This window comes from Calypte anna, chromosome 4A, assembly GCF_003957555.1.
Source record: "Calypte anna isolate BGI_N300 chromosome 4A, bCalAnn1_v1.p, whole genome shotgun sequence".
Lineage (NCBI taxonomy): Eukaryota > Metazoa > Chordata > Aves > Apodiformes > Trochilidae > Calypte > Calypte anna.
In genome coordinates this window covers 33,333,527-33,361,398 of record NC_044248.1, presented here as the reverse complement: position 1 = coordinate 33,361,398, position 27,872 = coordinate 33,333,527, and the positions used below count along the sequence as shown (strand labels likewise).

Here is a 27,872-nt window from a genome sequence, read left to right as displayed (position 1 = left end):
TGCAATTCCTCATGTGCCAAAGTATCCTGAGTTATACTTCAGAGTATGAGGTTACCAGAACATGCAGACACACAATGCCAGTGACTCTAAGAATTCTTAAAGCATTTATGGGTTACTGCAAAAGAATTTGTATGAGGCTGCCCACGTTTTCAATTTTTTACCATTGACTGTGCCCTTATTAGCACACAGTTGTCTCCCATTCCTTTCTTTATACCCATGCAGCAGTCACCTAAGCCATAAACATCTCCTCTCCAGCAGCCTGCAGAAATGTAGCATGCTTTAAAATATTTCCTTTCAGATTATCATAGCTTTGGTGTCTTCCAGTCTTACTTTTTCCTCCGGCCTCTTCACCTCCTGGCAAGATTCCAATAAATTACAGCTCCTTCTTGTCTGGTCTCTAGAAATCTCTCTCTTTTCTAGGTGTAGCCCTTGGTATTCATATCTCATACTGATTTTGCACTGACTCCCCTGCTCTCGAGGGCTTAACCCTTGAGCTCTCCTGCTAGATTTCGTGTGATTTCAGTCTTCTGCAGACAAGCATTTTGCTCAAATATTGTTTGTACTGTTGAAGTCTAATTTGCAGGCAAATACCTCAATTAATCCATGCTTTAGATACACATTTGTGGCTTACATACTCATTATATTAAAAACAAAACCCCCTAAAGGTTAACAAAAGCCCCGTGATAACATGCACCTGAAGGAGGTTAATGTGTTACTGACTTGAAGGTTCCCAACTAAAGATTACAAAGCCAATACTACGAAGTATCAATACAAGTGCCAATGGGAAAACAGTAACTCCACAGTTCCCAAGTCCTATACAGTTTTTCATACAGCATTAAAAATACCTCACTGCTGCTTTATGGCAATTGGAAGAATATGCACTTATTAAAGAGAAAACTCTCTCGATTAGATGTGGTTGTTTTTCAGGAAAGCCCCTCAAATAATTTGCAACATCAAAATTTTTGAATTCTTATACTGGTATTTTTCAAGTTGCTGACACATCCTAGATGGAATTACAGTATTGAGTGACTCCTGATCAACCATTTAAGATAAAGAACCACAGCAAAAACGCATGCAAAGGTGTTCACAGAAGCAATTACATTTTAGCCCTGAAGTCAGAGCTTACTCACAGCAGATTAATGAAAATCAAAACAAGAAATATTGATTTCCCTCTGTGCATGAAAATTCATGGAAGGTTCCTCTTCCTACTGCCTAAGGGTAGGAAGGCTCTACAGAGGAGCTTGGAGAGGCTGGATGGATGAGCTGAAGCCAACTGTATGAGATTTAAGGAGGCAATTGCCAGGTCCTGCACTTGAGTCCCAACAACCCCACACAATGCTACAGGCTTGGCAAAAACTTCCCAGTGGCTGAAAAGCTGCTCAGAGGGAAAGGACCTGGGGGTGTGGATTGACAGCCAGCAGAACACAAGCCAAAAGTGTGCCCAGGGGCCAAGGCCAACAGCTTGTGTCAAAAATCCTGTGGGCAGCAGGACTTGGGCTGATTGCCCCTGGACTTAGTGCTGGTGAGGCCACAGCTGGAATACAGTGTTCAGTTTTGGGCACTCCACTGCAAGACAGACACTGAGCAAGTTCAGAGAAGGGCGAGCACAGATCCTATGAGGAGAGGCTGAGGGAGCTGGGGCTGTTCAGCCTGGAGGAGGTTCAGAGGAGACCTCATTGCTCTCTACAACTCCCTGAAAGGAGGTTGGAGCCAGGTGGGGGTTGGTCTCTTTTCCCAGGCAACTCTCAGCAAGACAAGAGGGCACGGTCTCAAGTTGTGCCAGGGGAGGTTTAGGTTGGATATTAGAAAGAATTTCTCTACAGAGAGGGTGATCAGACATTGGAATGGGCTGCCCAGGGAAGTAGTGGATTCTCCATCCCTGGAGATATTTCAAAAGAGACTGGATGTGGCACTCAGTGCCATGGGCTGGTAACTGCAGTGGTAGTGGATCAAGGGTTGGACTTGATGATCTCTGAGGTCCCTTCCAACCCAGTCAATTCTGATTCTATGATTCTAAGCAAGGTGGTGACAGGTCTGGAGAACAAGTCCTGCGAGGAAGAGCTGTTCAGTCAGGGAAAATGGAGACTGAGAGGAGACCGTGTTGCTCTCTACAGCTACCTAGAGGAGGCTCTAGCAAGGTGGGTGTTGGCTTCTTCTCCCAAGTAACAAGGACAGGACAAAAGGAAATGCATTCAAGTTGCACCAGGGGACATGTAGAGTGGATAGTAGAATAAATTCTTCCACTTAACGTTTTCAAACACTGCAACACGCTGCCAGGAAGGTGGCTGAATCACCACCTCTGGAGGTATTAAAAGGATGTGGATGTGTTTTTTAGGAATTCAGTTTGGTACTGGATGCGGTAGAGCTAGGTCAATGGTTGGACTCCATCTTAAAGGTCTTTTCCAATTAGAACAACACTGAGATCTTTACACAGCGATGGCCATTCCTTTTTTATCCCATTTTTTTTTGCCAGTTTTCATCCACTTTCTGGACCATTAGGCACAGAACTGGACTCGTAAGTCTTCCAGCTGTAAAAGCCAGAAAACTGATCCTTTGCTGCTGCCCTTAAAGAAGCATCATTGGAGTCCTACTCTGTAGTTCCCTGTCTGCCAAGATTTCATACTACAGAAAAAAAACCGTCAAAATAAGTCAAGCTTCTCACTCTTCATGCAGCCTTCAAGCTCATTTCAGCTGAAGACTTGCTTGATTTCAAGGGAATGAAGTGATTCACAAACTGCATATTCTGCTTTTGGAACAGCTTCCAAAGAAAGCAATTTTTGCAAGCTGCAAGTACTGCTGATCTAATGTTTAATTTTACAAAGCAAATTGCAGGCCACCTTTTTCAGGTGATCAGGCTGGCTGAGATTTATTAATTTCCAAAACCTCACTATTTTCTTAGGCCTACTAATACAAATTTAGAAGCCTCATCATCAGCAAATGATACATCTTGTGCATGAAAGAATGCACCTTCCATGGGTACTTACACACATGATGGGCCACACTGACAGTCTTGACAACTCGAGGTAAAAAACCAAACCAGAACACTCCTCTAAGTGAAACCTTGACTTCAAAAATCAGTAAGACTCACTCCCACTGATTTCATTGTGATGAAATTTCCAGTTCTATGCCATGGGCAGAAATCCCTTTAATTTGTTCCCAATAGGACACACTGAAATTAGTTTAAGCTTTTTTCTGCTTCTACAGCTCGCATCCAGAACCTGTCCTAGACCTCAGCCTTCACTCCGGGGTTTAATTGTTTTTTTGTTTTGTTGGGGTTTTTTTGTTTGTTTGTTTTGGGTTTTTTTGTTTGGTTGGTTGGTTTTTGAGGAGGTTTTTTGGTGTTTTTTTTTTTTAATGCATGTGAGAAAAATTGTGGACAATTCTGCATTTATTTTGCTAATCCCATCACAAAGATAGGAAGCTTTTCAGAAAGCAACCATCACTACTTTCTCCATTACAGGTGAACTGCAAAAATATTTGTTATTACACTATGGGAAACAGTCATCAATTTTGATCCTAAATTACCTCAGCTTTCAATAAACAGTAAACTTTTGTTGTTCTTTTTACAAAACCCAAAATGGAAAAAAGACATGAAGTCATATTGTATTGAAGGTTTTATTGATGGCTAAACTGATGTCAATTCAGGTATTGCATTTCAGTTCTAACCTAACAGGGCTAAAAAGAAACTGGCTAGTAGATCTACTTCTGTAAGCCTTTAAGTTGACACAGACACACTGTTCTGCACAAGTTTCATGCTGCCAGCAAATGACAGCATTCTAGCTGCAGAGCTCACATTGTTTGCTTTAGTATACAGCAAAAAGTGATCTTAAAATTCATCACTTTTACCAGTTACCCTTTCTAAAATTATGTTACAAACAAAAACCATCTTCTTTGCATTATGTACAGTATAAAACAAAACCCAGGGTTTGTGGTAGAAATGTGTATGATTTGATCATATACAGTAGACAATATCAAATTTGATGAAAAAATGACAATATTTTCTGTTATTAGACACCTGTTCAAGATTGTTTTGACTTACATTGCAGTTTGACACTTCCAGAAGATTGGAAAATACTTCCAATGGACCAGATCCTCCTCTTGTTTCACTTTATGACTTACATGGACACATCTAATGTTACTGTGTATCCTACACTATCAAATATATGCGTGCCACAAGTCACACTTTGCACTAGAGATGCTCTTAAATAACATTTGATAATCCTGATGTGTGATAAATACTTACAGAACTATATGTGATGATATTCACATTACTGTTAAGTGGAAGAAAAACTGCTGGAAAGGAAATGAGCAGGCAAATCAAATGTTAAAAAAAAACAAACAAAAAAAAAAATCACACTGAGAACACGGACAGCACATTATAGTCCAAAAAAAGAGCTATTTCTGCAAATAATAGCTAATAATAATGGCTACCTCTGCCACATACTAACACATTCCTGCAGAAGTTCAGGGAAGAAACGTACACAGGTTCTATAAGAGAGCTTGTGGTCTCTCTTCCAAGCAATAAACACTGAAATAAATGCAGTTTTTGAAAAGTGCTAGTACAGAGAAGAAGTGCTAGAACTGTGAGCCAGAACCTTAAATTTTTCCTTCCTAATTCCAAATCATCAAAAGAATGATAAGACATTCCTAAAAAACCCACAACAACCAAATAAAACCCCACAAAACCCTCATCCTTTTTCAAGGAAGATATTTCTCCATTCCTTCCTACAGAGGATTTCACTGTGAGAAAGAAAATTTTTAAAACATTAATTTAAATAACACCAATACTTCAGCAATTTCTGGAATGAAGCATTAGCAGCAGTATAAACTATGCGTAAGTCACCTTCTGTCCCCAGTATGATAGAAAAAATTAAAACAGCTCTAATAAAGATCTAAAAAAATTTGAACTATCGTCCAAATAGATGATATTTAATCCAACTTCTAAACACCAAATATTCCCCTCTCTTGTTTTGAGAAGATGCTTCAAACAATAGCTGTAAATCAAAATTCAGATATTTATATGGCACGGACTCCCTTAAAACAAAACTGTCAAACATTAGAATTATAAACACAAGACCTCTTGTGCAACATAAAAGTCAAACAAAGATTTTTGAAATATAAACAGCACTTAGTTTTACTAGTTTTTTGTAGGTTACATTGCAGGTGACTGTCATTTCTCTTAGATAAATCCCAGATTCAAAGGAAGAAAGACTGGCAGAGAACAGAAATAATTATTATGAACTGCTTGAACTGCTTACTATTGATTCTGTGGCCACAGAACAATTCTCAGCATCTACCCCACGTGGAACTTGCCACGGCAGCTATTAACACTGCTAGCAAAGTTGACGGCTTGATGACTTAAAGCTTTTCGCCCCTCATGAAGAGAAAGTGCTTTACAGCAGCACAGGCATCACACATCAGCAGCAGCAAGGAGGCTTTCATGTTTGCTGCTTCTTATTGTGACTGTAAACACTGAAAAATTTGTCCCTTCAGGAGTAACAATTTTCCTTTGGTAGGATTTATTTTAAATTCCTTCATAAGGTCATGGGAAGACAAAACCATGTGAAACTAAGGCAGGAATGACTTGAGTTTTTCCTTTTAACTTCAGATTTAAAAGTTGGGTGTATTCTAACACATGCTTTGGATAACTGAAAAACCTAAACCCAACAGGTGACTTACAAAGTCAACCAGTCCTAACCCTGTGGTGACTGTGAACAATATGACTTGACAGTGGTCCTTGCTGTAGAAGGTACAGTCTGAAATGAAGATGAGTAGTTGTACATGAAAGCTTTCCTAGGGAAATAAAACACTTGGAAGATCCATTTTGTTCAATAACACAGCACTGGCAACGCTCAGTCAGTGGATGTGTTTATAAAACAAATTACATTATTGTTATTATATTGTCCTGCTTCTTTCTTGATTACTCTATTACTCTGTAATTCAGTATATACTGTTCCATTACAGTATAGCCTTAGCATATGTACAATAAACAGTACTGGTCTAAAATCTGAAAGTCACTCAAGAAATTTCCATTTGATTGCTTCTATGAATAAATTAGCAATTAAATTTGGAGGCAAGCAAGGGCCTTTCAAAAAAAACTGGCTCATGAAAATATTTTTAGACTTACACAAAACAGATTCATATAAAAAAGTAACCACCTGCATATCCATACTTTTCATGACATATACATGCTCCACAAAGAGAATGTTAACAGCTGCAACTGATTTGCTGGGATCACACACACAAAAAAAAACCCAAAAAACAAAAACAAAAAAAAAAGACAAAAGGAAAGAGAAATAAAATTTATTATAAAACATGTTGAAATAGCAATGACTTAGCTGACTTCCTGCTCTACTGTTCTAGGCAGAACAAAATGTGAGTGAATGCTCTCAGGGAAGGCCAAACAAAACTACAGCATAAGTATTTTGCTGCACTAAAATCGCTTTCTCTTGATAATTTCTGGTTTCCAGCTGATAGGATGAGTTTCTTCAGTCTAAAGGAAAAAAAAGGAAAGTTTTATAAGAATTATTTTAAACTTGAAATTTACCTGTAATTATTTCAAAGTATTACTAGCAAAGTACACACAGTGTTTCATATTATAACATTGCAATTACCTAATCTACTGTGCTATTAATTTATCCAAATTTACCAATTTATCCAAATTCATATTGTGTTATTCCATCCTGTGAAGAACATGACAGATTTGTTCTGCTTTGGTTTTTCTTTTGCAGCAAGGGCAGAAAACAGGTTGCCAGTGGCACTTCAGAAACCCCGTTGTAGTGACCAAAGCACAGGAACAGGAATTCCAGACAGTCTTTCCAGAAACACCTACACCAGTACTAGGAGATGCCAACGTCTACAGTTTGCCCAATTGCGAATGGAAAAAATATTTCTTATTCCTTTATATCTAAGAGTTGTTCCAAGTCCAATTCAATGCAAAAACACCAAGGTTTAATAAAACCCTTATATCCTTAAATTGTAGACATACCCAAACAAACTACACATTAATCTACTGTCATTAATAAATGGATTCAGATTTGAGAATAACAGCTTGAAAATAAGCTACTCACGTGGAATTCTAAAAACTGTCATGGCAAATGACTAATCCAGATCACCTGCAGTCCAATAAATCTTGACATCTTCATGCTTTAATGAATACAGCCTCACAGTGTCCTCCCCTACTTGCTTCAAAACTCAATGTACATTATTGTATTCAGGTTTCTCCAAACTGTATCACAAGGGACTTCTGCAGAAGTTGGTGGATCTAAGACTTATTTGTACTACAGTGTATTATAAGAAGTTAAAAACTACCTGCTGTCCTCTTAACATCATTACATACACACTGATCTCAAATGTTAATACAATGGACTACACAAGTCTGTGCACATCTCTTATTGATAGGTGTAAGATTTGTTTGAAATTTGTTGGTTTCATGCCAATTCATTAGCAAAACAATTTGACATACCGCAGTATCATCTTCTTTGTATACTTTTATGGTTTTATCAGCTTCAGCAGTTAGCAACCTGCTTTCTGACTGGTCAAAAACACAAGCAAATATTCCTGATTCACTGTCCAAAGAACCAGGTTGTACAGCTGCATGTACTCGTTGGAAATTGTATCCAGTCCTCCAGTCCCAAAGATGCATTGTACCATTATCAGCTAAAACAAACAAAAAAGCATCCTTAGAATCTTAAACAGTTAATTTATATCAGTTTTCTAAAAATGGTATAATTAACAATTCATCAAGAATACATCAGCTGTAACATTCATACAAAATAGCTCAGTACACCAACAAAGTTTCCTATTTTCTACCAGTTTCTTAGTTAAAAAAGCTGATCTTATTTAAGCAGGCTGATGGAAGCTTGCTCAGAATCTCCTCTGGTTTTGCATCAATTAAGCCAGTGATGATAACACTACATCCCAAGGCAACTGCAGCAAGTTGCTTTGAAAGCAAAGTAAGAATGGGCATCTGAATATCAAGCTCCCTGTTCCACCACTAAAATGGAAGAAAAATTATCATCCTGTCCTACAGATGAGACATTATGGATTCTGTGATGGGATGTAGGTGTAATGTTTGCAGAGGTTCTATTTCACATACAGTTAAACCACTGCTAGCAGCATCAGGGTATTCACAGCAGTCCCAACTCCGTGTTCAGAAGGATGCTCTGAAAGGACTCTAGCGTATAAGTTGGAGAGGCTGATAAGGAGGGCTTTAAACTAGGTTTGAAGGGGGATGGGGTTGAAACTGGGCTCTCCAGAAAGGAGCCTAAGGGTGGTCTACCCAAGGTATGAGACAAACCAGCAGCCCAGCTAAAGTGCATGTACACCAATGCACGCAGCATGGGCAACAAACAAGAGGAGCTGGAAGCCATCGTGCATCGAGAAAGCTATGATGTAGTCGCTATCACGGAAACGTGGTGGGATGACTCCCATGACTGGAGTGCTACCATGGATGGCTATAGGCTCTTCAGAAGGGACAGGCAGGGTAGGAGAGGCGGAGGGGTAGCCCTATATGTTAGGGAGTCTCTTGACACTGTAGAAATTGAAGTCTGTAATAATAAGGTGGAGTGCCTGTGGATCAGAATCAAGGGGAAGGTCAACAAGGCTGATATCATGATGGGAGTCTGTTACAGACCACCCAATCAAGATGATGAGGATGATGAATTATTCTACAGGCAGCCAGCGGATGTCTCCAAATCGTCATCCCTTGTTCTTGTGGGTGACTTTAATCTACCAGACATCTGCTGGGAACTCCACACCACAGAGAGGAAGCAGTCTAGGAGATTCCTGGAGTGTATAGAGGATAATTTCCTGCTCCAGCTAGTAAATGAGCCCACCAGGGATGGAGCCTCGCTTGACCTTCTTTTCTCAAACAGAGAGGAGCTGGTGGGAGATGTGGTGGTCGGTGGACGCCTGGGACTTAGCGACCATGAAATAATAAAGTTTTCAATATTCAGGGATACAAGGAGGGTCGTCAATAAGACCTCTACGCTGGACTTCCGGAGGGCAGATTTTGGCCTATTCAGAAGACTTGTTCAGAGTATTCCCTGGGAAACAGACCTTGAAAACAGAGGGGTACAGGAGGGATGGTCGTACTTCAAGGAATAAGTTTTGAAAGCACAGGAGCAGGCTGTCCCAGTGTGCCGAAAGGCGAGCCGGCAGGGAAGACGACTGGCCTGGCTGAATTGGGAGACTCTGAAAGAAATTAGGGTTAAGAGGAGGGCCTACCAATTATGGAAAAAAGGGCTAACTACTGAGGAGGAATTAAGGAATATAGTTAAGTCATGTCAAAAGAAAATCAGAGAGACAAAGGCACAATGTGAATGGAATCTCGCCACCTCTGTGAAGGATAACAAAAAGTCCTTCTACAGATACATCAGCAGCAAAAAAAGGGGCAAGGAAAACATCCATTCTTTACTGGACACGGGTGGGAATATAGTTGTCAAAGATGAAGAAAAGGCTGAGGTATTTAACACCTTCTTTACCTCAGTTTTCAGCAGAAAGACAGGTTACCCTGAAGACGGATGGCTTCTGGAGCTCATAGAAAGTGACATGAATCTAAACAGCCCCCCTGTAATCCTGAAGGACACAGTCAGTGACCTACTGAGATGCTTGGATCCCCACAAGTCTCTGGGACCAGATGGTATCCACCCAAGGGTAATGCAGGAGCTGGCAGAAGAGCTTGCCAAGCCTCTCTCTATCATCTACCAACAGTCCTGGCTCACTGGGGACATCCCAGATGATTGGAAGTTGGCGAATGTCACACCAATCCACAAAAAGGGCCGGAAAGAGGACCCAGGAAACTACAGGCCCGTCAGCCTGACCTCAGTGTCTGGCAGGGTCATGGAACAGATCATCCTCAGTGCAATCACACAGCACTTGCAGGATGGGCAAGGGATCAGACCCAGCCAGCACGGGTTTAGAAAGGGTAGGTCATGCCTGACCAACCTGATCTCCTTTTATGATCAGGTGACCCAACTGGTGGATGAGGGGAAGGCTGTGGATGTGGTCTACCTGGACTTCAGCAAAGCGTTTGACACCGTCTCCCACAGCATCCTCCTGAAAAAACTATCAGCCCGCGGCTTGGACAGGAGCACCCTGTGCTGGGTTAAGAACTGGCTGGAGGGCCGGGCCCAGAGAGTGGTGCTGAATGGGGCTGCATCCAGTTGGCAACCGGTCACTAGTGGTGTCCCCCAGGGATCAGTGTTGGGCCCAGTTCTGTTCAATATCTTCATTGATGATTTAGATGAGGGGATTGAGTCCATCATCAGCAAATTCGCAGATGACACTAAGCTGGGGGCGAGTGTCGATCAACTGGAAGGCAGGAGGGCTCTGCAGAGGGACCTGGACAGACTGGAGAGTTGGGCTGATTCCAATGGGATGAGGTTTAACACGGCCAAGTGCCGGGTCCTGCACTTTGGACACAACAACCCCAAGCAGCGCTACAGGCTGGGGGCAGAGTGGCTGGAGAGCAGCCAAGCAGAAAGGGACCTGGGAGTCTGGATCGACAGGAAGCTGAACATGAGCCAGCAGTGTGCCCAGGTGGCCAAGAAAGCCAATGGCATCCTGGCCTGTATCAGGAACAGCGTCGCCAGCAGGTCCAAGGAAGTGATTCTGCCCCTGCACTCAGCCCTGGTGAGGCCACACCTCGAGTACTGTGTCCAGTTCTGGGCCTCTCAGTTCAGGAAGGATATCGAGGTCCTGGAGCAGGTCCAAAGGAGGGCAACCAGGCTGGTGAAGGGACTCGAGCACAGACCCTATGAGGAGAGGCTGAGGGAGCCGGGGTTGTTCAGCCTAAAGAAGAGGCGGCTCAGGGGAGACCTCATCGCTCTCTACAACTACCTGAAAGGAGGGTGTAGCCAGGTGGGGGTTGGTCTCTTTTGCCAGACGACTTTCAACAAGATAAGAGGGCATGGTCTTAAGTTGTGCCAGGGGAAGTTTAGGTTAGATATGAGAAAGAGTTTCTTTACGGAGAGAGTGATCAAGCATTGGAATGGGCTGCCCAGGGAAGTAGTGGATTCTCCGTCCCTGGAGATATTTAAAAAGAGACTGGATGTGGCACTCAGTGCCATAGTCTAGCAACCGCAACGGTGGTTCAAGGGTTGGACTCAATGATCTCTGAGGTCCCTTCCAACCCAGCCAATTCTATGATTCTATGAAAGCAATTTTTCAGCTACAAAAAACATCCCTCTCACAAAGCATCTATCCAAAACACATCCACTAAAAATTAGTCCACAGAAAGAAATCTTGAAATCAAGACACCATTGGTTGATAGAAAAATGTAACCTGCAATATGAGGTAACTTTTCTTAAATCAAGTTATTCACAGATACAGTAAACATTCAGGATTCTCCTCCTATTCCCACAACACAGATACATGAGCACAAACTAGTAGTTTCCAGACTGTGAAAGTTCAAAGTTCAGTAACAACACTCTAATTATCAGTTCCTTATTAAAATCGTTAAGTTTTTGAGTGAAAAATTGAGCCAAATGAAATCTGGAAATTAGCTATCAACCTTTAAACAATAAGATAACATCAAAAAATGTGTGCAAGAAACTGAGACAAACGAACCAAATGTATTCATACTGCATAAAAAAACAGGAAAGGGTTCATATTTAAATGTTAGAGTAAGTTTTAGCTAGATGTTTCCTAATCCTCTGTGCATTCTCACCACATCCACGTGTTATTAACAAAGAGCCAGGAGTCTCCTGGGCAGCTTTCAGTTTCCACACCACCCCAAGGGGACACTAATGATTCAGTCAGATCATAGGGGATGGATGCTGGAGCCTTGCAGCAGCAGCCGACTGAAAAACTGAAAACTTCTTCCCTGTACCACATCAGAAGTCTTTTCAGACACATTTTTTCTGTATGCAGACAAGCAGCATTCGAGAAAATAAAAGTGGCCCAACTTCCTATGAAATAAAGTTGTCTGCTTAAGCAGGCTTATAGGCCCATTTCAAAGAAAGCTCAGTAAACACTGAAGGACCTCCTGCCATGTATATATGGGGGGTGTGGTAGAAGGGAAATATAAAAATGCATTTCTCAGTTTACCTCCTGAAACCAGAACACCATCAGAATTTACAGCCAGCGTGTTGATGATAGCATTGTGACCAGAGAGGTTCTGAATGAAATTTCCATCTGGGAATTTCCACTGCTTAATATTATCTGGAGAACCAGATGCAAATGTGTAACTGAAAGAAAATAAGCACAGTATATTAAAGTAGGGATAGCAAATGGCCTCCTTTGAAACTACTGTTAAATGCTAGGTGCAAAGTTACTTAATAGTAAATGCTTGTCTGACATTGTTACTTTGCAAAAAATGAAAAAAAAATTTATGAAGTCATGAAATACCTATTTCCTTTATGCTCCACAGACTACCTAAATTTTATAAATCCTTTGCCATATAGGTTATTAATATGCAAACAAGCATTAAAAATGCACATTACTTACTGACAGTTGTTGTTATTATGGAAAATTTTCAGGTATAATGGCATCATCAGTAAAGATACCAAAACCAAACCAAACCAGATATATTGGCTGGTCCTCTAAAACTACATAACTAAGGATGAAGCACTGCAAAAAAATGAACTGTGAAAGAGAATGTGTTTTACTGAGTTACCTTAAAATAATAAATTCCCTCATTTTAACATGTGGAAGCAGTTGGGTAGCACACACAAAAGCCTACAGGAAATTTGGCTGCCACAACAATGAAGCAACTTGCTGCCTATTTAGTAAATTCTTCAATAAGAAAAGCAGATTATTAAAAAAAATAATACTAGAATATTAAAAAAATAGAAACACTGAAATATAAAAGAATACGAGTCTGACAGTTGCTATTTCTTGATAAAAACACAACTTTTTTTTTTTTAAAGAAGCATGGTTGATGAATCTGAAACAAGATTTGATTTTTTTGGCAGAGTGTGAGTTAAACAAGGATTTTGCTCTGCTATAGCCAGAAGACATAGCATGAGATTTTTATAATTTTTCAGACACACAGATTGGATCAGAACTGATTCATATCAAAGACTGAATTTCTGCAGCAACGGAATTTCACCTTAAAATATTGAAGATGCAGAAGCAATACAATTCTATGTGAACTCCTTTTCTTCATTGTTTTGAGGGGGATTTATCTGAACAGGCAACTCTTAATGCATCAAAATATAGAATTTAAATTCAGAGCACTGCCAAAACCACTCACTTTTAAGAGGAAATACTCAAAAGAAGTTTGAGTTAAAATATCTTGTACAGTGAATCACATATTCAAAAAAATCTTTTCCTATTTATCAGTCTCAGAATTGTGAAGGTAAACCAGTGCCAATACTTGGGGAGAACAACCAGTGTAGTAGAAGTATTTAAGAACTGGTATGTACATTGTTACAGCAATCTAAGCTCATCAGTTTTTCACATCACTATGCCCTCCTTTCTAAATCATCACTCAGATTGGCTTTCCATTTCCACCCATGTTATGAGCTGTGTAAGATAATAAGGAGAACTTACTGTCTTGGATGTAGCACTACTGCTCTTACAGATTTCTTGTGATTTGTTAAAGTCACACGAGTTTTTCCTGCCACTAAATCCCAGAGCCGTATGGTAGTATCATGACTGCCTGCAACAAGAAAATAAAATAATAGAGAACATCATGTTGATGATACAATCATTACTATTTTGGTAAGGCAGACAAAACTTTAACAACATTTTTGTCTCTTTCACATATAGTTTGTTATAAAAATACGCCACCTTGGGCAAAAAAGATGCTGGATCACAACAGTCTTTTTATGGAGCCTGAAATTCAAGGTAGTTATACAACAAAGATTTTTGACATAATGGGAAAGATGAACTTTATATTTAACTATGGTACTGCACATTTCTTAACTGGACTGAGAAGAACTGTGAAATACCACAGAAAATAAAGTCTCAAGACTTATTAAAACAAAAAACAAATACCAGAAACAAAGGAAGGGCAGAAAAAAAGTTAAAAAAATGCATAGCTAAACATATGCTTAAACATACCATGAACAGCATGAAATAGCCATTGCATGGCCGATTTTCAACAAAAAAGCCATACGAGAAATTAAATAAATTAACAACATTATGAACCTCACAATAACTGAAAAAAATACACTCATGATTATGTTTTACAATTATGTTACTTGTGAAACCATGCCCACGATACCTGTAATAATCTGTGGTTCTGCAGCTTGGCATTTCACTGTTGCTACTGCATTTGTGTGTCCTGACAGTGTGTGCACACTGGCTTTTGTCCTCACATCCCAAATCTATGAAATTCAAATAAAAAAAAAGAAAACAAAAAACACAGATGTTGATAACAGATGCATATTAATTTTATTTTAGGCAATATCATTGATTACACCAATTCCTTGCCGTAGTTCTACAGATTACACAATGATGTTTAGGTTGTTGTTTTCACCCAGCAATTAACCACAATTGCCTCAGCCAGTAAATTTCAAGGAGAGTGGGGAAAGTGCCACTGAATTTCCAGCCATACAGATAACTTGAAGTTGCCATAAAACATACCAGACTCTCATACAACAAAGTGATTTGTTGATGGAAGAGAAATTAACACAAATCACCTTAGTATTTCCATCTTGATTTATGTTAACTTGAGCTCAGTATTCACTTCTACAGCTGGAAGATGTTGAAACACATCAACATATAAACAATGTAGAGATGTAACAATGTTACACTTACTCGTGCTGTTGAATCCCTGCTACAAGTTACCAGGACATCTATTGTGGGGTGCAAGTCTAAACCATAGACAGCACTTAGATGACCATGGTAATGTCTGATGACCTAGAGGAGTAAAGAAGAAACAACTACATATTTGGAAAAAAAACTTCTAAATGCTTTGATTTTTGTATCTGCCACCACCAATTAATTCCAATTAATGAAACTATAGCTTACCTTATTGTATTCAAGATCCCAGCATTTCACTTGCTTGTCTTCTCCACAAGAGAAGAGGTATGGACTTCTTGCACTTACTATCACCCCTCGTACAGTACTGATGTGTCCCGTCAAAGATAATTTCAATTTGCCACTTGCAAGGTCCCAAATCTGCATCAGAATGGTTATTTTAAGGTAAAGCAATAAAAGCTTCACACTGATAGACCAGAAGTAGTTAATCCTGATGAATTTTAAAACTAAAATTACAGTAACACAAAGGTTTACTTTAATGCTACTACAGTTGTAATAAATGAAAGCTCAAGAAGTCATACTCCACAAATCCTTTATGACTCAGTAAAAAGAAATGTTCTGCAGTTCTTTATTCTGGAGCAGTAACCAAGAAATTGTTTCCACGGGATAAAGACTTTTTAAATTAAGAATCCATAAAAAAACATCCCCACCCAACTTGGTCCGTGATTTATTCCAACCTCTCACCTTAATAGTTCTGTCAGCAGAGCCAGTGACAAACCACTGATTCCCTGGTTCTACTGCAATGCATCTCACCCAACCCAGGTGACCACTGATAACCTTTAGAAAAAAACAAAAATATTTCTAAATCAGAAATAGCACATATATATCTTCAAATATAATGTTTGTTCTCCAACACTTGAATTTGTTAGTATTCACCAAGAAATGCATGTTTCCCAAGAAGTCAAATGGGACATCAGATCTGGAGAGCCTGGTTTCTACTTTAGTTAAATAAAGAGGCCACTAGAAATTCAGGTGTCATACACCAGACTCAGGGAACTTGCAGAACAGAAAGATCCTGCTCCTATAAACAACTTTTTCAAATTCTTTGACAGTCCATAACACTATGGCTCAGTATTTGAACTTTGCAGAGTAAAACTGTATTTAAGCACACTTCCCTGATGCTTCTGTATATTGCTTATAAAATAATACTTGAAAACAATTATATAAAATCTTGGTATTATATCACAACACCATGTACAATCTACACCACCACCTCCTTTTCCCCAAATAAGGGGGCTTAGTTGTGATACCTTTTCATTTTATTTAATTTTTTTTAATGATAAAAACTACAGTGTGAGATTATTATAAAATACTGATTTACTTCTATATACATGGTCATGGTATAAATATGTAACTTACTCTGTACAGTTTCCAAGGGGGGTGCCACTGTGGTTTGGGCATGGTTGGAGCCTTCTTTGCCATCAAGGCAGAATTTTTGTTCCCACCAGCTTCCACCAAAGCCTGTAAGTTAAAAGGACATTTATTCTTATGCTTTATTTATTCTTATGCTTTAGAACTTCTCTCTTTGCCTCAAATTTTCCCTGCAATCCAGAAGGAAACTGTCAGTGATCTACTGGGCTGCTTGGATCCCCACAAGTCTATGGGACCAGATGAACTCCATCCAAAGGTGATGAGAGAGTTGGCAGAAGAGCTCGCCAAGCCTCTCTCTATCATCTACCAGAAGTCCTGGCTCACTGGGGACATCCCAGATGACTGGAAGTTGGCGAATGTCACGCCAATCCACAAGAAGGGCCGGAAGGAAGACCCGGGAAACTACAGGCCCGTCAGCCTGACCTCAGTGCCTGGCAGGGTTATGGAGCAGATCATCCTGGGGGCAATCACACAGCACTTGCAGGATGGACAGGGGATCAGACCCAGCCAGCACGGGTTTAGGAAGGGCAGGTCCTGTCTGACCAACCTGATCTCCTTTTATGATCAGGTGACCCGCCTGGTGGATGAGGGGAAGGCTGTGGATGTGGTCTATCTGGACTTCAGCAAGGCCTTCGACACCGTCTCCTACAGCATCCTCCTGAGAAAGCTGGCTGCCCACAGCTTGGACAAGCGTACTCTGCACTGGGTTAGGAACTGGCTGGAGGGCCGGGCCCAGAGAGTGGTGCTGAATGGGGCTGCTTCCAGTTGGCGGCCGGTCACCAGCGGTGTCCCCCAGGGATCAGTACTGGGCCCAGTCCTGTTCAATATCTTCATTGATGACTTGGATGAGGGGATTGAGTCCATCATCAGCAAGTTTGCCAATGACACCAAGCTGGGGAGAAGTGTTGATCAGCTGGAAGGCAGGAGGGCTCTGCAGAGGGACCTGGACAGACTGGAGAGATGGGCTGACTCCAATGGGATGAGCTTCAACAAGGCCAAGTGCCGGGTCCTCCACTTTGGCCACAACAACCCTATGCAGCGCTACAAGCTGGGGACAGAGTGGTTGGAGAGCAGCCAGGCAGAAAGGGACCTGGGAGTCTAGATTGACAGGAAGCTGAACATGAGCCAGCAGTGTGCCCAGGTGGCCAAGAAGGCCAATGGCATCCTGGCCTGTATCAGGAACAGCGTCGCCAGCAGGTCCAAGGAAGTGATTCTGCCCCTATACTCAGCCCTGGTAAGGCCACACCTTGAGTACTGTGTTCAGTTTTGGGCCCCTCAGTTCAAGAAGGATATTGAGGTCCTTGAACAGGTCCAAAGGAGGGCAACCAAGCTGGTGAAGGGACTCGAACACAGATCCTATGAGGAGAGGCTGAGGGAGCTGGGGCTGTTCAGCCTGAGGAAGAGGAGGCTCAGGGGAGACCTCATTGCTCTCTACAACTACCTGAAAGGAGGATGGAGCCAGGCAGGGGTTGGTCTCTTTTCCCAGGCAACTCTCAAAAAGACAAGAGGGCATGGTCTTAAATTGTGCCGGGGGAAGTTCAGATTGGCTATTAGAAAGAATTTTTTCACGGAAAGGGTGATCAGACATTGGAACGGGCTGCCTGGGGAGGTGGTGGACTCTTCGTCCCTGGAGACATTTAAAAAGCGGCTCGATATGGCACTCAGTGCCATGGTCTAGTGACTGTGGCGGTAGCTGATCAAGGGTTGGACTCGATGATCTCTGAGGTCCCTTCCAACCCAGCCTATTCTATGATTCTATGATTCTATGAAATCTAAAGCCTTCTCACTCCGATACCCTAACACTGATTAATCGGTTGGAGGATTTCCATGAAACACACCAATGAATCCAGAAACAATCTGTTAAACAGGAGGAACTTGTCACATCAGATGTGCAACAAACTTACCACAGCCATCCCTGGGGGCTGAGAACGCTCAGCTATTCCAGCATGCCTGTAAATATCACCCACACCAGCAGCTGTCCGGCTTGCATCCAACCTAGTTTGAAGGAAAAGGGTTGATGGATGGGAATCAGCTTTCTCTTTCCCTAAGGAGCTATCACAGGGCTGTGAGTGTTGAGACCTCCAAGGATGGAGACTCCACAAACTCTTCAGGTAACCCATTCTTCTGGCTGATCACCTCAAGGTGAAAGACACCCACAAACATAGCCCCACTTCATTCCCTTGTTCCAACTTCTGCCCACTGCCTCTCACAACATCGAAGAAAAAAAAAAAAAAGCAGCAACAAAACAAAGTGTACAAAAAAATTATGCCAGGCCAAGTTAGAAGTAGTTTCTTTAAACATTTTTAAATCAGGACATTCAAAATACTCGAAGCATCTCTTATCCTGACTCTTGTTTCTTGCCTTGAAATTCCCACAGGTAACAAAAGTGTTACTGAAGTAACACAACAGTACCTGGACTGAGAAGCAGGAAGTGCTACAGCTAAGGACTGTGCTGCAGATTCACTGGGCATTCTCTGGACCTTAGTATCTGCTGTCAGAGCCACACCTGGAAAAAAAACCCAAACAAGTAAATATTTGATAACTAAGATCCTTCAGTGCAGTTTATTATGCTGTCACTATGTGGTAATTGGTACCATGCAGTGGTGCCAGAACTACAAAAGTTTTAATCCTACTAAACATAGTGAACATTTCAGACTACAACTAATAATTTATAACCCCATCCTAAGAACAGCAGGTATTTTAAAAAAAAACAATTAGAAACACTTCGCAAAGTGCATTTTTGCTGCAGACTGAGAAATTTATTCCATTCCCATTTCTATATTGCTTTCCCTAACCAAAGTTCTGGCTGTTGACAACAAAGACACTATTTATGTGAGATGTCCAGGCTAAAACAAGAAACAGCAATGAAAGAAATCTTATTTTTAACTGTGACATATCTGATTCTATTAAAAAAACACCAAACCTGAGGAAACCTCTGTGAGCAACTCGACCCCACAGTTACAGTCAGTTATGTCTGGCTTTTCAGTGGCTGAGGGTCCACTGAACACTCACATCTGTTAACTTACAAATCAAGCTGCAGCACATTTCCCACCTTAAGCACTAACAGTAAATGATCAACAGCTAAAACTGAACTGTTCCCAGGAGAAAGCAGAACTGAGCAGTACCAGTGGCAATTAACAATGGTCAATGTCACAACACAGAAGCACAATCCCTCCAAGGACTGGCCAAATAACACTAAAATTATTAGACTCAAATAACTTTTTCAGAGCAAGCTGATGATACATATACACTTTTCTGCTCTGGCAATGAAAAGGAGGACACATTCCCTCTTTTCAGTTTCCTTCTAGCTAGAATCCCTCGTCCTTGCTCACAACAAAATTTTAAGAACAGCTCTGCCACAACAGTGGAGGCACCAGAAATTTGTGGGTTTCAACAAGCTCTCCAAGAGAAAGCAGACCACAACATCAGAGAGGAGATTCCTAGAACATTTTGTGATGAAGTTACCACAGGTAAAATCTTACAGAGATGCCTGACCATCTCACACCCAGCTTGCATTTTTTGAGACTTAGTGAGAAGACGCTGCCACTGTACCAAAATCCTCCTCCTACCTCCAAGCCCAGAACTCCTGCTATGATGGAGATGCCTAGATCTGACAGGAAGGCAAAAATACCAGGCAAACATTGACAGAATCTTACTTACCAGGCCCAGATGGGTATGGATGTGTACCAGTTATCATATACTCAAGTTCTTGTCCTAAAGAGAAAAAAAAATTTCATTTTAATAATTCAATTCTATAGTGTACTGCAAATGATGCACTCCAACAGGAAATATAGGAACAGATCATGCACAGGTACAGAAACAAACAGTCACTTCTAATGTACTATTCTTAGATGCTTACTATCTAAATTAATTTAATTTGTACTGTTTATCCCAGTTTTTAAAAAACTAAGAGTAAAATAACATCTTTTTAAACCAGGATGGTACTAATTACCAAGAAGGAATCTCTCTCAATAGAAAAATCTCCACTCTGCCAAAGATGTCTTTATCATGGCAAAGGATTCAAGCACACAAATATCATGGGTATGTGAAACCTAAGCTAACCATGACAGCTGTGTGTCATGTTGGAAAGGAAAAGTTTTCTTCTCAAAATATTTTCCATAACCTCTCAATATGTCTCAGAATACCTCCAAACAAAAGTCCTTTGAGGAAAAAAACCCACATCTAGAATACAGAAGCATTTCACATTCTTTAGAAGAGAAGTAACCTAAAAAGCATCATGAACTTGTAAGGAGAAACATTACTGATCTTTTTCTTTCTAGCACCAAAGTACAGCACTCAAGTGTTACAATAAGAATGACTCATTTTACTAATGAGTTACTGAAAAAAATTTTGGCAGCACCCTACTACCATTTTGTTAGAACAAACTGCCTCCTTGTTCTGAATCACCTCTGGACCCTAGCAAAAAAAATGGCAAACAATGAAAAATGGTAGCTTTAACTTCAGTGGATTAAAACTGTACTGCATTCTTCAGCTTTCACACAAAAGAAAAGGCAAATATACCACTAAGGGAAAACTAACCTTGATTTCCAGGAAACTGTTTCTGTGCATAAGGATCCCCAGAGTTTGGGCCTCCCTTCTCTCTCAAGTTTTCCTTAAGAGTAGGCATGTGTAACACTGAGCCATACTCTGTGCGCAGCTTGACTGACATCTTCACTTTGTGACTGTTGGAAGAATAAAACATAATCCTGATTAAACCCCAAGCTTTAAACTGTTATTAAGTTTTTTAATACTTCAGAAAAGGTTTCATACAACTTTAGAATTCTAATTTTTTTTCTCCCCTCAGAGCTACATTGCTCATGCCACAGAAACACCTGAACTTCTGATTTGGATGGACCAATCTCTGACAAATTAATTAAAAACTTTAAAGCATACCAGGATTTCCCTGCCTGCAGTACTTACCTTTCTTCATCTAAGGGGATAGGCTTGGCATTATCAGCCACAAACATGTCATGGGTTCTCTTCAAAGATCTGAACACAAGTGTGTGCACAGAATGCTTTTGGACTTCCTAAAATAAGGAAAAGAATATTTTAATATATTTGGACACAAAGAAATGAAAAATCGAAAACACAAACTGAACAGAGCAGCAATTTCAGATTTGAGTACTGTTAGATGATACAACACTCCTCAGTTCACAGAAAACATTGATCTTGGAAACTTATCTGTTAAATCATTTAATTCAGTATTTATTCAAAATAACACTCCCTTTTCTTGCAGACTGCCCAGACTGACACCCTGAAAACATTACTGAAACTTTTATTTCACTACCAGCATAAAAAGAACAAGGACAATCATAATTTTCATTGCACAGTGCCAGTTCACCTAAGCACAGCCCAGTTTACTGAGATAAAACTTAGGATCAACTCTAACATGACTTGTTTTCCTTTTATAATTTTTATTTTTTACTAAAAATAAAACCATGCTTAAAATCTCCTTCAGTAGCTAGCAAGCATCACTAAAAAGCTATTAACTTACATAGAACATTTGCTTAACAGAAAAATTCATGGATTTATTAATATTTTCCTCCCCACAGAAAAAAACCCCAAACCCCAAGCATTCAAAATCTCAGCCTGCTTGCTTAGGTACAAATCCAGACTCTCTGCTCACCCATATTTGTTCTGTATGTTATACAAGACACAACATCAAATTGAACACTCATAATTTTTGGTATTTGATAGAATTCCACTGCCCAGTCTCCAAGATTCATTACACAGATGCTTTCCCTGTCCCACTCCTTCTGCTTCTGTTTTCCTGCCCTGGAAGCTGTCCCCTCACTGACCCATGCTGCACTCTCTTAACTTGCTAGCACACAGACAGAAGCTTTTTGCCCCAGCTCAATGAGCTCCTGCAAGCTCCAAGTACAAAGCAGAAACACAGACCCACGTGTGGAATTAAGAGCTTCACACAACTGGAGAAAGAAGACTTACAGAATTACACAGCAGCTATTGAAATCATGGCAGGAGTAGCAGGCCACACAACACCTTCCCAACAAGGAAGAAATACCTAGAAATATTTTTTGACAGAGGCTGTGCAAAACACAGCCTGCAGTGTTACAAGGGGCTGCAGTCTTTGCACCTTCTCCCATGCTACTTACAACAGCACCTGCCTTTAGCCGTGCATGTCATTTACCCCAAGGTAACTATTCCACTGCCTAAAGCACCAGGGGCCTCCTCCCCAGTTTTACTTCCAAGACCTCAGGAAAAAACCCACAAAGCCACCGTTTTCTTGACAAGCTGACAAAGCCACCGGAGGTTGATCAACACAGCCCCAACCCCAGCACCAACTCCGCACCCGGTGTAAGCCTGACAGAGCCAAAGTACAGCCTCCTGCTCAGTCCTGTCATCAGGACAGGCAGAGCCCACAGCCCGAGGACCACAGACGAGAAACACCCCTCTGCCCTCCTGAGAACACCTCCCTAGCACCCGGAGCGGACTGGGAAGGGGTCGGGGCAGTGGAGGGACCGCCACAGCCTAAACCCACAGCGGCACTTTCGCACCGAGAAGGAAACGAGAGTGGGGCAGAGAGGGTGGGGAGGCGGTGGGGATGAGGTGGGAGTGCGGTGGGGATGAGGTGGGAGTGCGGTGGGGAGTGCGGTGGGGGGTGCGGTGGGGGGTGCGGTGGGGGGTGAGATGGGGGGTGAGATGGTGGGAGGTGAGATGGGGGGTGAGATGGTGGGAGGTGAGATGGGGAACGGTGAGATGGGGGGTGAGGTGGGGGGGGTGAGGTGGGGGGGTGAGGTGGGGGGGTGAGGTGGGGGGGGCGAGGTGGGGGGCGAGGTGGGGGGGCGAGGTGGGGGGGCGAGGTGGGGGGGCGAGGTGGGGGGGCGAGGTGGGGGGGCGAGGTGGGGGGGCGAGGTGGGTGGGTAAGGTGGGGGGGTGAGGTGGGGGGTGAGGTGGGGGGGTGAGGTGGGGGGTGAGGTGGGGGGGTGAGGTGGGGGGGTGAGGTGGGGGGTGAGGTGGGGGGTGAGGTGGGGGTGCAGTGCGGCGCTCGCTTCCTTCCCTTCCTTTCCCCCCTCCCTCCCTGACCGGCCCCCTCACAGGCCCAATCCGCCCCGCTGCACCGTCAGCGCTCTCCAATCTCAACCCGGCGTGTCTCGGTGGCGAGACAGGGAGGACGCGAAGGTGTCAGGAGCAAACCGATCCCCCCCTGCCCCTCACCTCCACCATGGCGCCGCAGGGACCACCACCGCTCCAGACAGACCACTATGGAGGCACTTCCGCCGCCTCCTCCGCGCCTCACCGGAAGTGACGTCCACGGGCTGGAGAGAAGGCGGGGCCGTGAGGGGGGCGGGGCTGCCCAGGGGCCTGCCGGGGACCCAGGAGTCGCGGGTTCGAATCCGGCGGGCGTAGTCGGGGAGTGCGGGAAACTGACGGGCGGGACACTGACAGGAGGACCGCAAGAACTGTCCCCTCCCCGTGAGAGGGCTGCAGGGACGGGAACCGACCAGAAGAGCGCAGTAGTCACCTTTCTGAGAGGCACCTTGCGAAGCCTGTCCTAGGGGGAAGGGGGTGGGGGGTGTCTGTGCGGTGTTTCCTCATGCTGGGGGGCTGCACAGGCTCTGCTCAGCCTCGTTCTGTACAAGTTTTTGGCCTTTGGAATTGTTTTGGGTAGCAGAGCTACGGGTTTTAAGCGTGTCTTTCTTTATGGGTTCTCAAGCATCTTCAGGGAACCACACCAAATGAGGAGGAGGTTGGAAAGTAGTCCTAGGGATGAGGTGGCACCCCGAAATAAAGGAAAACAACGTGACATAGGATGCTGATCCCTATAGCTGGTGTCGAATCACAGAAAGTTGGGGGTTGGAAGGGACCTCAAAAGATCATCTAGCCCAACCCCCTGCCAGAGCAGGGTCACCTACAGGAGGTCACACAGGAATGTGTCCAGGGGGGCTTTGAATGTCTCCAGAAAAGGAGACTCCACACCCCCCCTGAGCAGCCTGTGCCAGTGCTCTAACACCCTCACAGTGAAGAAAGTATTTCCAATATTTATACATCATAGGCAATACATAAGGTAACTGGCTTTTGGAAAAAAATACCTTGACTTTAGGTCCACAGAACGTTCTTTTGATGAAAACAAATTTTGTGAGACCAAGCTGCAACCCCTGCACCTCATGGCAAGGTGCACCTTGCAGAGGTTGTAGCTATTTTCAAAATGTATCCTGGTACTCCAGCAAATTTTTCACTTGCCTTCATAAGCAGAATAACGTATGTGCAAATTGCAAACAGACATGTCATTTCTTCTATGTACTCATCTGCTCTTGAAATCAGGAAGTCTCCCTCTCTCAAGCCTGAAGATGGAATTTGGGAAGCACACCGTTTGCAGCCCTGCCATCACGTTGCTCTTCTTGATAGCCACCAGCTGTGCCTGTCTGTGTATGCGAGCTGAGAACACTTTGCAAACTGATTTGGGCTGAAAATAATCCAGTGCAACATCTATTACTTGAAGCCTGTCCTCTTTGTGAGCCACAGGGTGGCTTTAGCCTGGCATTATTCCTGGCATATAAATTCCTTGCTGGGCATAGCAACCACATCTTCTCTTTTTCTGGAGGCAATGGATCAGTTCTGGCTGCTCCTCTGGTGGTTTGTATTTATGTAGCTGAGATACAGTGGTAGCTAGAAATGTGTTTCAGGTGACTCTGACCTCAATCCTTGGTCTGGGGTTGAGGTGGGGTTGGGAATTCCATTATCCCTGCCTCTAACAGTACAGGAGCACTGCCAGCTTGGTTTCAAGACAAGCCAGACAGCTTTGATGGACCTATTTTGGTATTTCCTCAGATGATTCCGGGGAATCCCCACTGGGTTCTGGAGCCTCTGGGTCAGCACAGCATCTCGAGGAGGAGGAGCACCATCTCACTTCCCTTAAATTGTAACCTAGAGTACAAATTCCATGAGCCAAAACAGGGCAAGTCTCCTGCGTGCTCCCTGTCTGGGGAGGTTAGATTGCAGATACACAGGGCTTAAAAAAGATTTTGAGGGAAAAGAATTTCAAACAGAATTACAAACATTTTTCAAGTTTACACAGAGAGCAACATGGGTCTGGTGATTGATTGGTTGACTGATCAGTGGATTTAATGTGTGGAAATAGATTAAAGGCTAATTTCTGGCAACGTATAGAGTGTTATAAGATATTTGTTTCCTTTCTACTCTCTGTTGAAAGAATCCAGGCTTTATTTTATGGCTTTTTAAAAGAAAACCAAATTTCATGTACAGACTTTCATAGCAGTCCAAGAAAAGGATTCTCCACTTATATTTTGTGGGAAGATTTCACTCATATATTCTGTTTATTACTATTATTATTAGTGTTCACATCACACTTTAGTTCTCTTTTTTTTTTACAAACATTCAACTCAGAAATTTATAATATCTGTTTATTTGCTGGTGTCTTTGTTATACTTCAGAAAATCAGAGAACACACTAATCTCTGTACTAATTCATTTTTTTTTTCTAGAAGATTTAGCCCAAGGTGCAACTTAGTCCCAGAACTTCAGTAAGTCATGTCAGCAGTATTCAGTAGAATATGCAGCTACCTGATGTGTTCTTGCATGTCAGCTATAGCTGTAATTCTGGAAATAATAATCTATGTATTTTTTAAATAAATCACTACTTAGAAGAAGGTGACTGCTAAGTTGCATGTGCTTTTAGTGCTGTTTTAAGGCCAAAGTACACAGCTCCAGTCATTAGTGTTTAGGAGCTTGCTTACTCCCAGACCATGAAGGTAGCATTAATTCTCATTTGCAATAAACCTTTTAAGTAATATTTGTTACCAGTAAAAGCAAGAGGGGATTCTTTTCATAGTGTGACACTATTACAACACTAGCTGTTTGAAGGGACATTTCTAATCCAACTGCTGTTTTAAAATTTAGGTGAGCAAACTCTACAGCTCATCATGGCCCAAGAAGATTTTGTTCCCTGACCCCAAGGCCACCTTGGAGGGCACATTCATCTCTGAAGAGCTGCAGCCCAGTGAACGTGGCTTACTCACCAAAGGGTTTGTGTGAAGAGGGTTGCACCACTGGCGAGCAAATAGTCATTCCTCAAAGCACACATAGACACCTCTGCCAGTAAGTGCCTCTTCAGTACAAAAATATTGTACAAAGGGATGTCCCGGAACACCATCAGGTCCAGGTTGTGTTATTCCAGTTCCTAATAGCAGCTGTGTTTGGGTGTCACTGCCACATTAGGTCTGGGAACAGCTTCTCACTAACCATATGAGTTGGGGGAGGAAATAGAATGGAAAAAAGCTTAGGCATCCTGTTTTGAAGAGAAACCTCTATGATATATATTTTAAGAAGAAATTTAAAGCATGGTTTTGGTTGTTCATAAGGCTTCATTCAAAGCTTAGAAAGTGTCAGCCCAGCTGTCACGGTTACAAGCATGAGCAAAAAAACCAAAACATCTCATAACCAGCATGCTAATTAATATAGATTAAGTTTGCTGCCAAGGTGTTCTTCTGCATATGTGTATGTTTGCCAGTGCAGATTGCTGTGGATGAGGTTCCAGATTTGGACTGGTTTTTGCTGATAAACCTCTGCAGTGTAGACGAAGCCTCTGCTTGCCAGCTGGGCAGTCACACCAGCCCCAACCTGGGGCATCTCCTCCTTTGACACAAATCCACAAACTCATCCACAAATCCATGGTATGACTGACATACATGGGCTGTTCATGGTAACTCCCCAGGGAGTTACAACCACTCAAGTCTCTTGGGGAAGCCAATGAAAAGTGCTGGAGCTGAGAGGGCCAAAGGCTGAGTTTACAAAGGGGAAATCCCATCTGAAGGCAGGTGAAGCCTGGGGGTTTCCCATGCTGGGACTCTCCAGGATGCTTGAGGGGTCCTGAACCAACCCCTGTCATCTGGTCCCTGGGGCCATGGTTCTTCATAGAAGAAGACTGCTTTAATGAGGGAAGAAGGACACTGTAAGTTACTGCAGAACATGGTGATGGTTTCAGAATGGATTTAGTACAAATATCATACATTAATTAAGATTCTTTTGTACTGGTCCATGATAATTTAAATTCCTAGCTCAGGATTAGTGAGACCTTGTTTTCTTTCCACCATTTGCTACCTGTAAGCACTGGAGAAGGGTTCAGCATAACTCTGTCCCTTTCTTATACATAAGATGAGTGTAGATGAACTTCCCTCAGAGGGACAAAGGTGGAAAACTGCATTTAAGGTTAGGAGATGCCCAGAACTAGTGATAATATCTTAACTAGCGTGTTTAAATGGAAAGAACGTGTTAACCAGTGCTGCCCCTAGGCAGATTTCTTCATTGCCCGGAGGGAGAAGTTTGTGTTCTTCCAGTTTATTAGTGTTGGTGATGTCCTCATGCAAGGGTTCAGATTCAGTGGAGTAAGAACTCCTTGGGCCATACCTGATTTTGGTCCAGGCTTTTTAATAATTAAACCAGAAAGCAGTCAGGTTAGAGTTTTCATGTTTCGGGAATCTCTATGTAGTTTACAAGAACTCTGACAACAGCACAAACACAGGAAACGTGCCAAACCCAAGCAATTTCAGCTCTTCTCATCTCTGTTTATCACAAAATATTCTGCTCCATCAAGCTGGTCTTTGAAATGGTACCTCAGTTCAGGGCTTGCATCTCTTCATGTCTTCAGATGTTGATCTGGATTACTTCAGAATAGTGTACTGGCCTTCACTCAGCACACTGTATTTATTCAGTATATTATGATAATTTAGAATGCACAAGAAACTCTGCTAGTGTGATAGCACTGATGTGCCATATGTTTATAAAGCATCAGAAAGGATGTCTGAGTATTCT

At 42.3% G+C, this 27,872-nt stretch overlaps 1 protein-coding gene across 4 annotated transcripts; it reads right to left on the bottom strand.

Annotated features, from left to right (window-relative positions):
* Positions 1 to 3,596: 3,596 nt before the first annotated feature.
* PLRG1 (pleiotropic regulator 1) lies at positions 3,597 to 24,628 on the bottom strand. Of its 4 annotated transcripts, none has more exons than XM_030449534.1 (15): positions 23,260 to 23,388; positions 21,004 to 21,110; positions 20,623 to 20,765; positions 19,744 to 19,797; positions 18,496 to 18,589; positions 17,988 to 18,078; positions 16,072 to 16,173; positions 15,397 to 15,489; positions 14,923 to 15,072; positions 14,710 to 14,811; positions 14,174 to 14,276; positions 13,498 to 13,606; positions 12,052 to 12,191; positions 7,466 to 7,659; positions 3,597 to 6,493 (listed from the first exon to the last, which is right to left on the bottom strand). In XM_030449534.1, exons 1-15 carry the CDS (start codon positions 23,266 to 23,268, stop codon positions 6,434 to 6,436), a joined length of 1,551 nt encoding a protein of 516 aa, XP_030305394.1. In that variant the 5' UTR covers positions 23,269 to 23,388; the 3' UTR covers positions 3,597 to 6,433. The 4 variants fall into 4 exon arrangements, with proteins under 4 accessions (XP_030305394.1, XP_030305397.1, XP_030305396.1 ...); XM_030449537.1 differs by lacking the exon at positions 23,260 to 23,388 and adding an exon at positions 24,135 to 24,628 and having other exon boundaries at positions 6,293 to 6,493; XM_030449536.1 differs by lacking the exon at positions 23,260 to 23,388 and adding an exon at positions 23,140 to 23,213 and having other exon boundaries at positions 6,293 to 6,493.
* Positions 24,629 to 27,872: the final 3,244 nt, after the last annotated feature.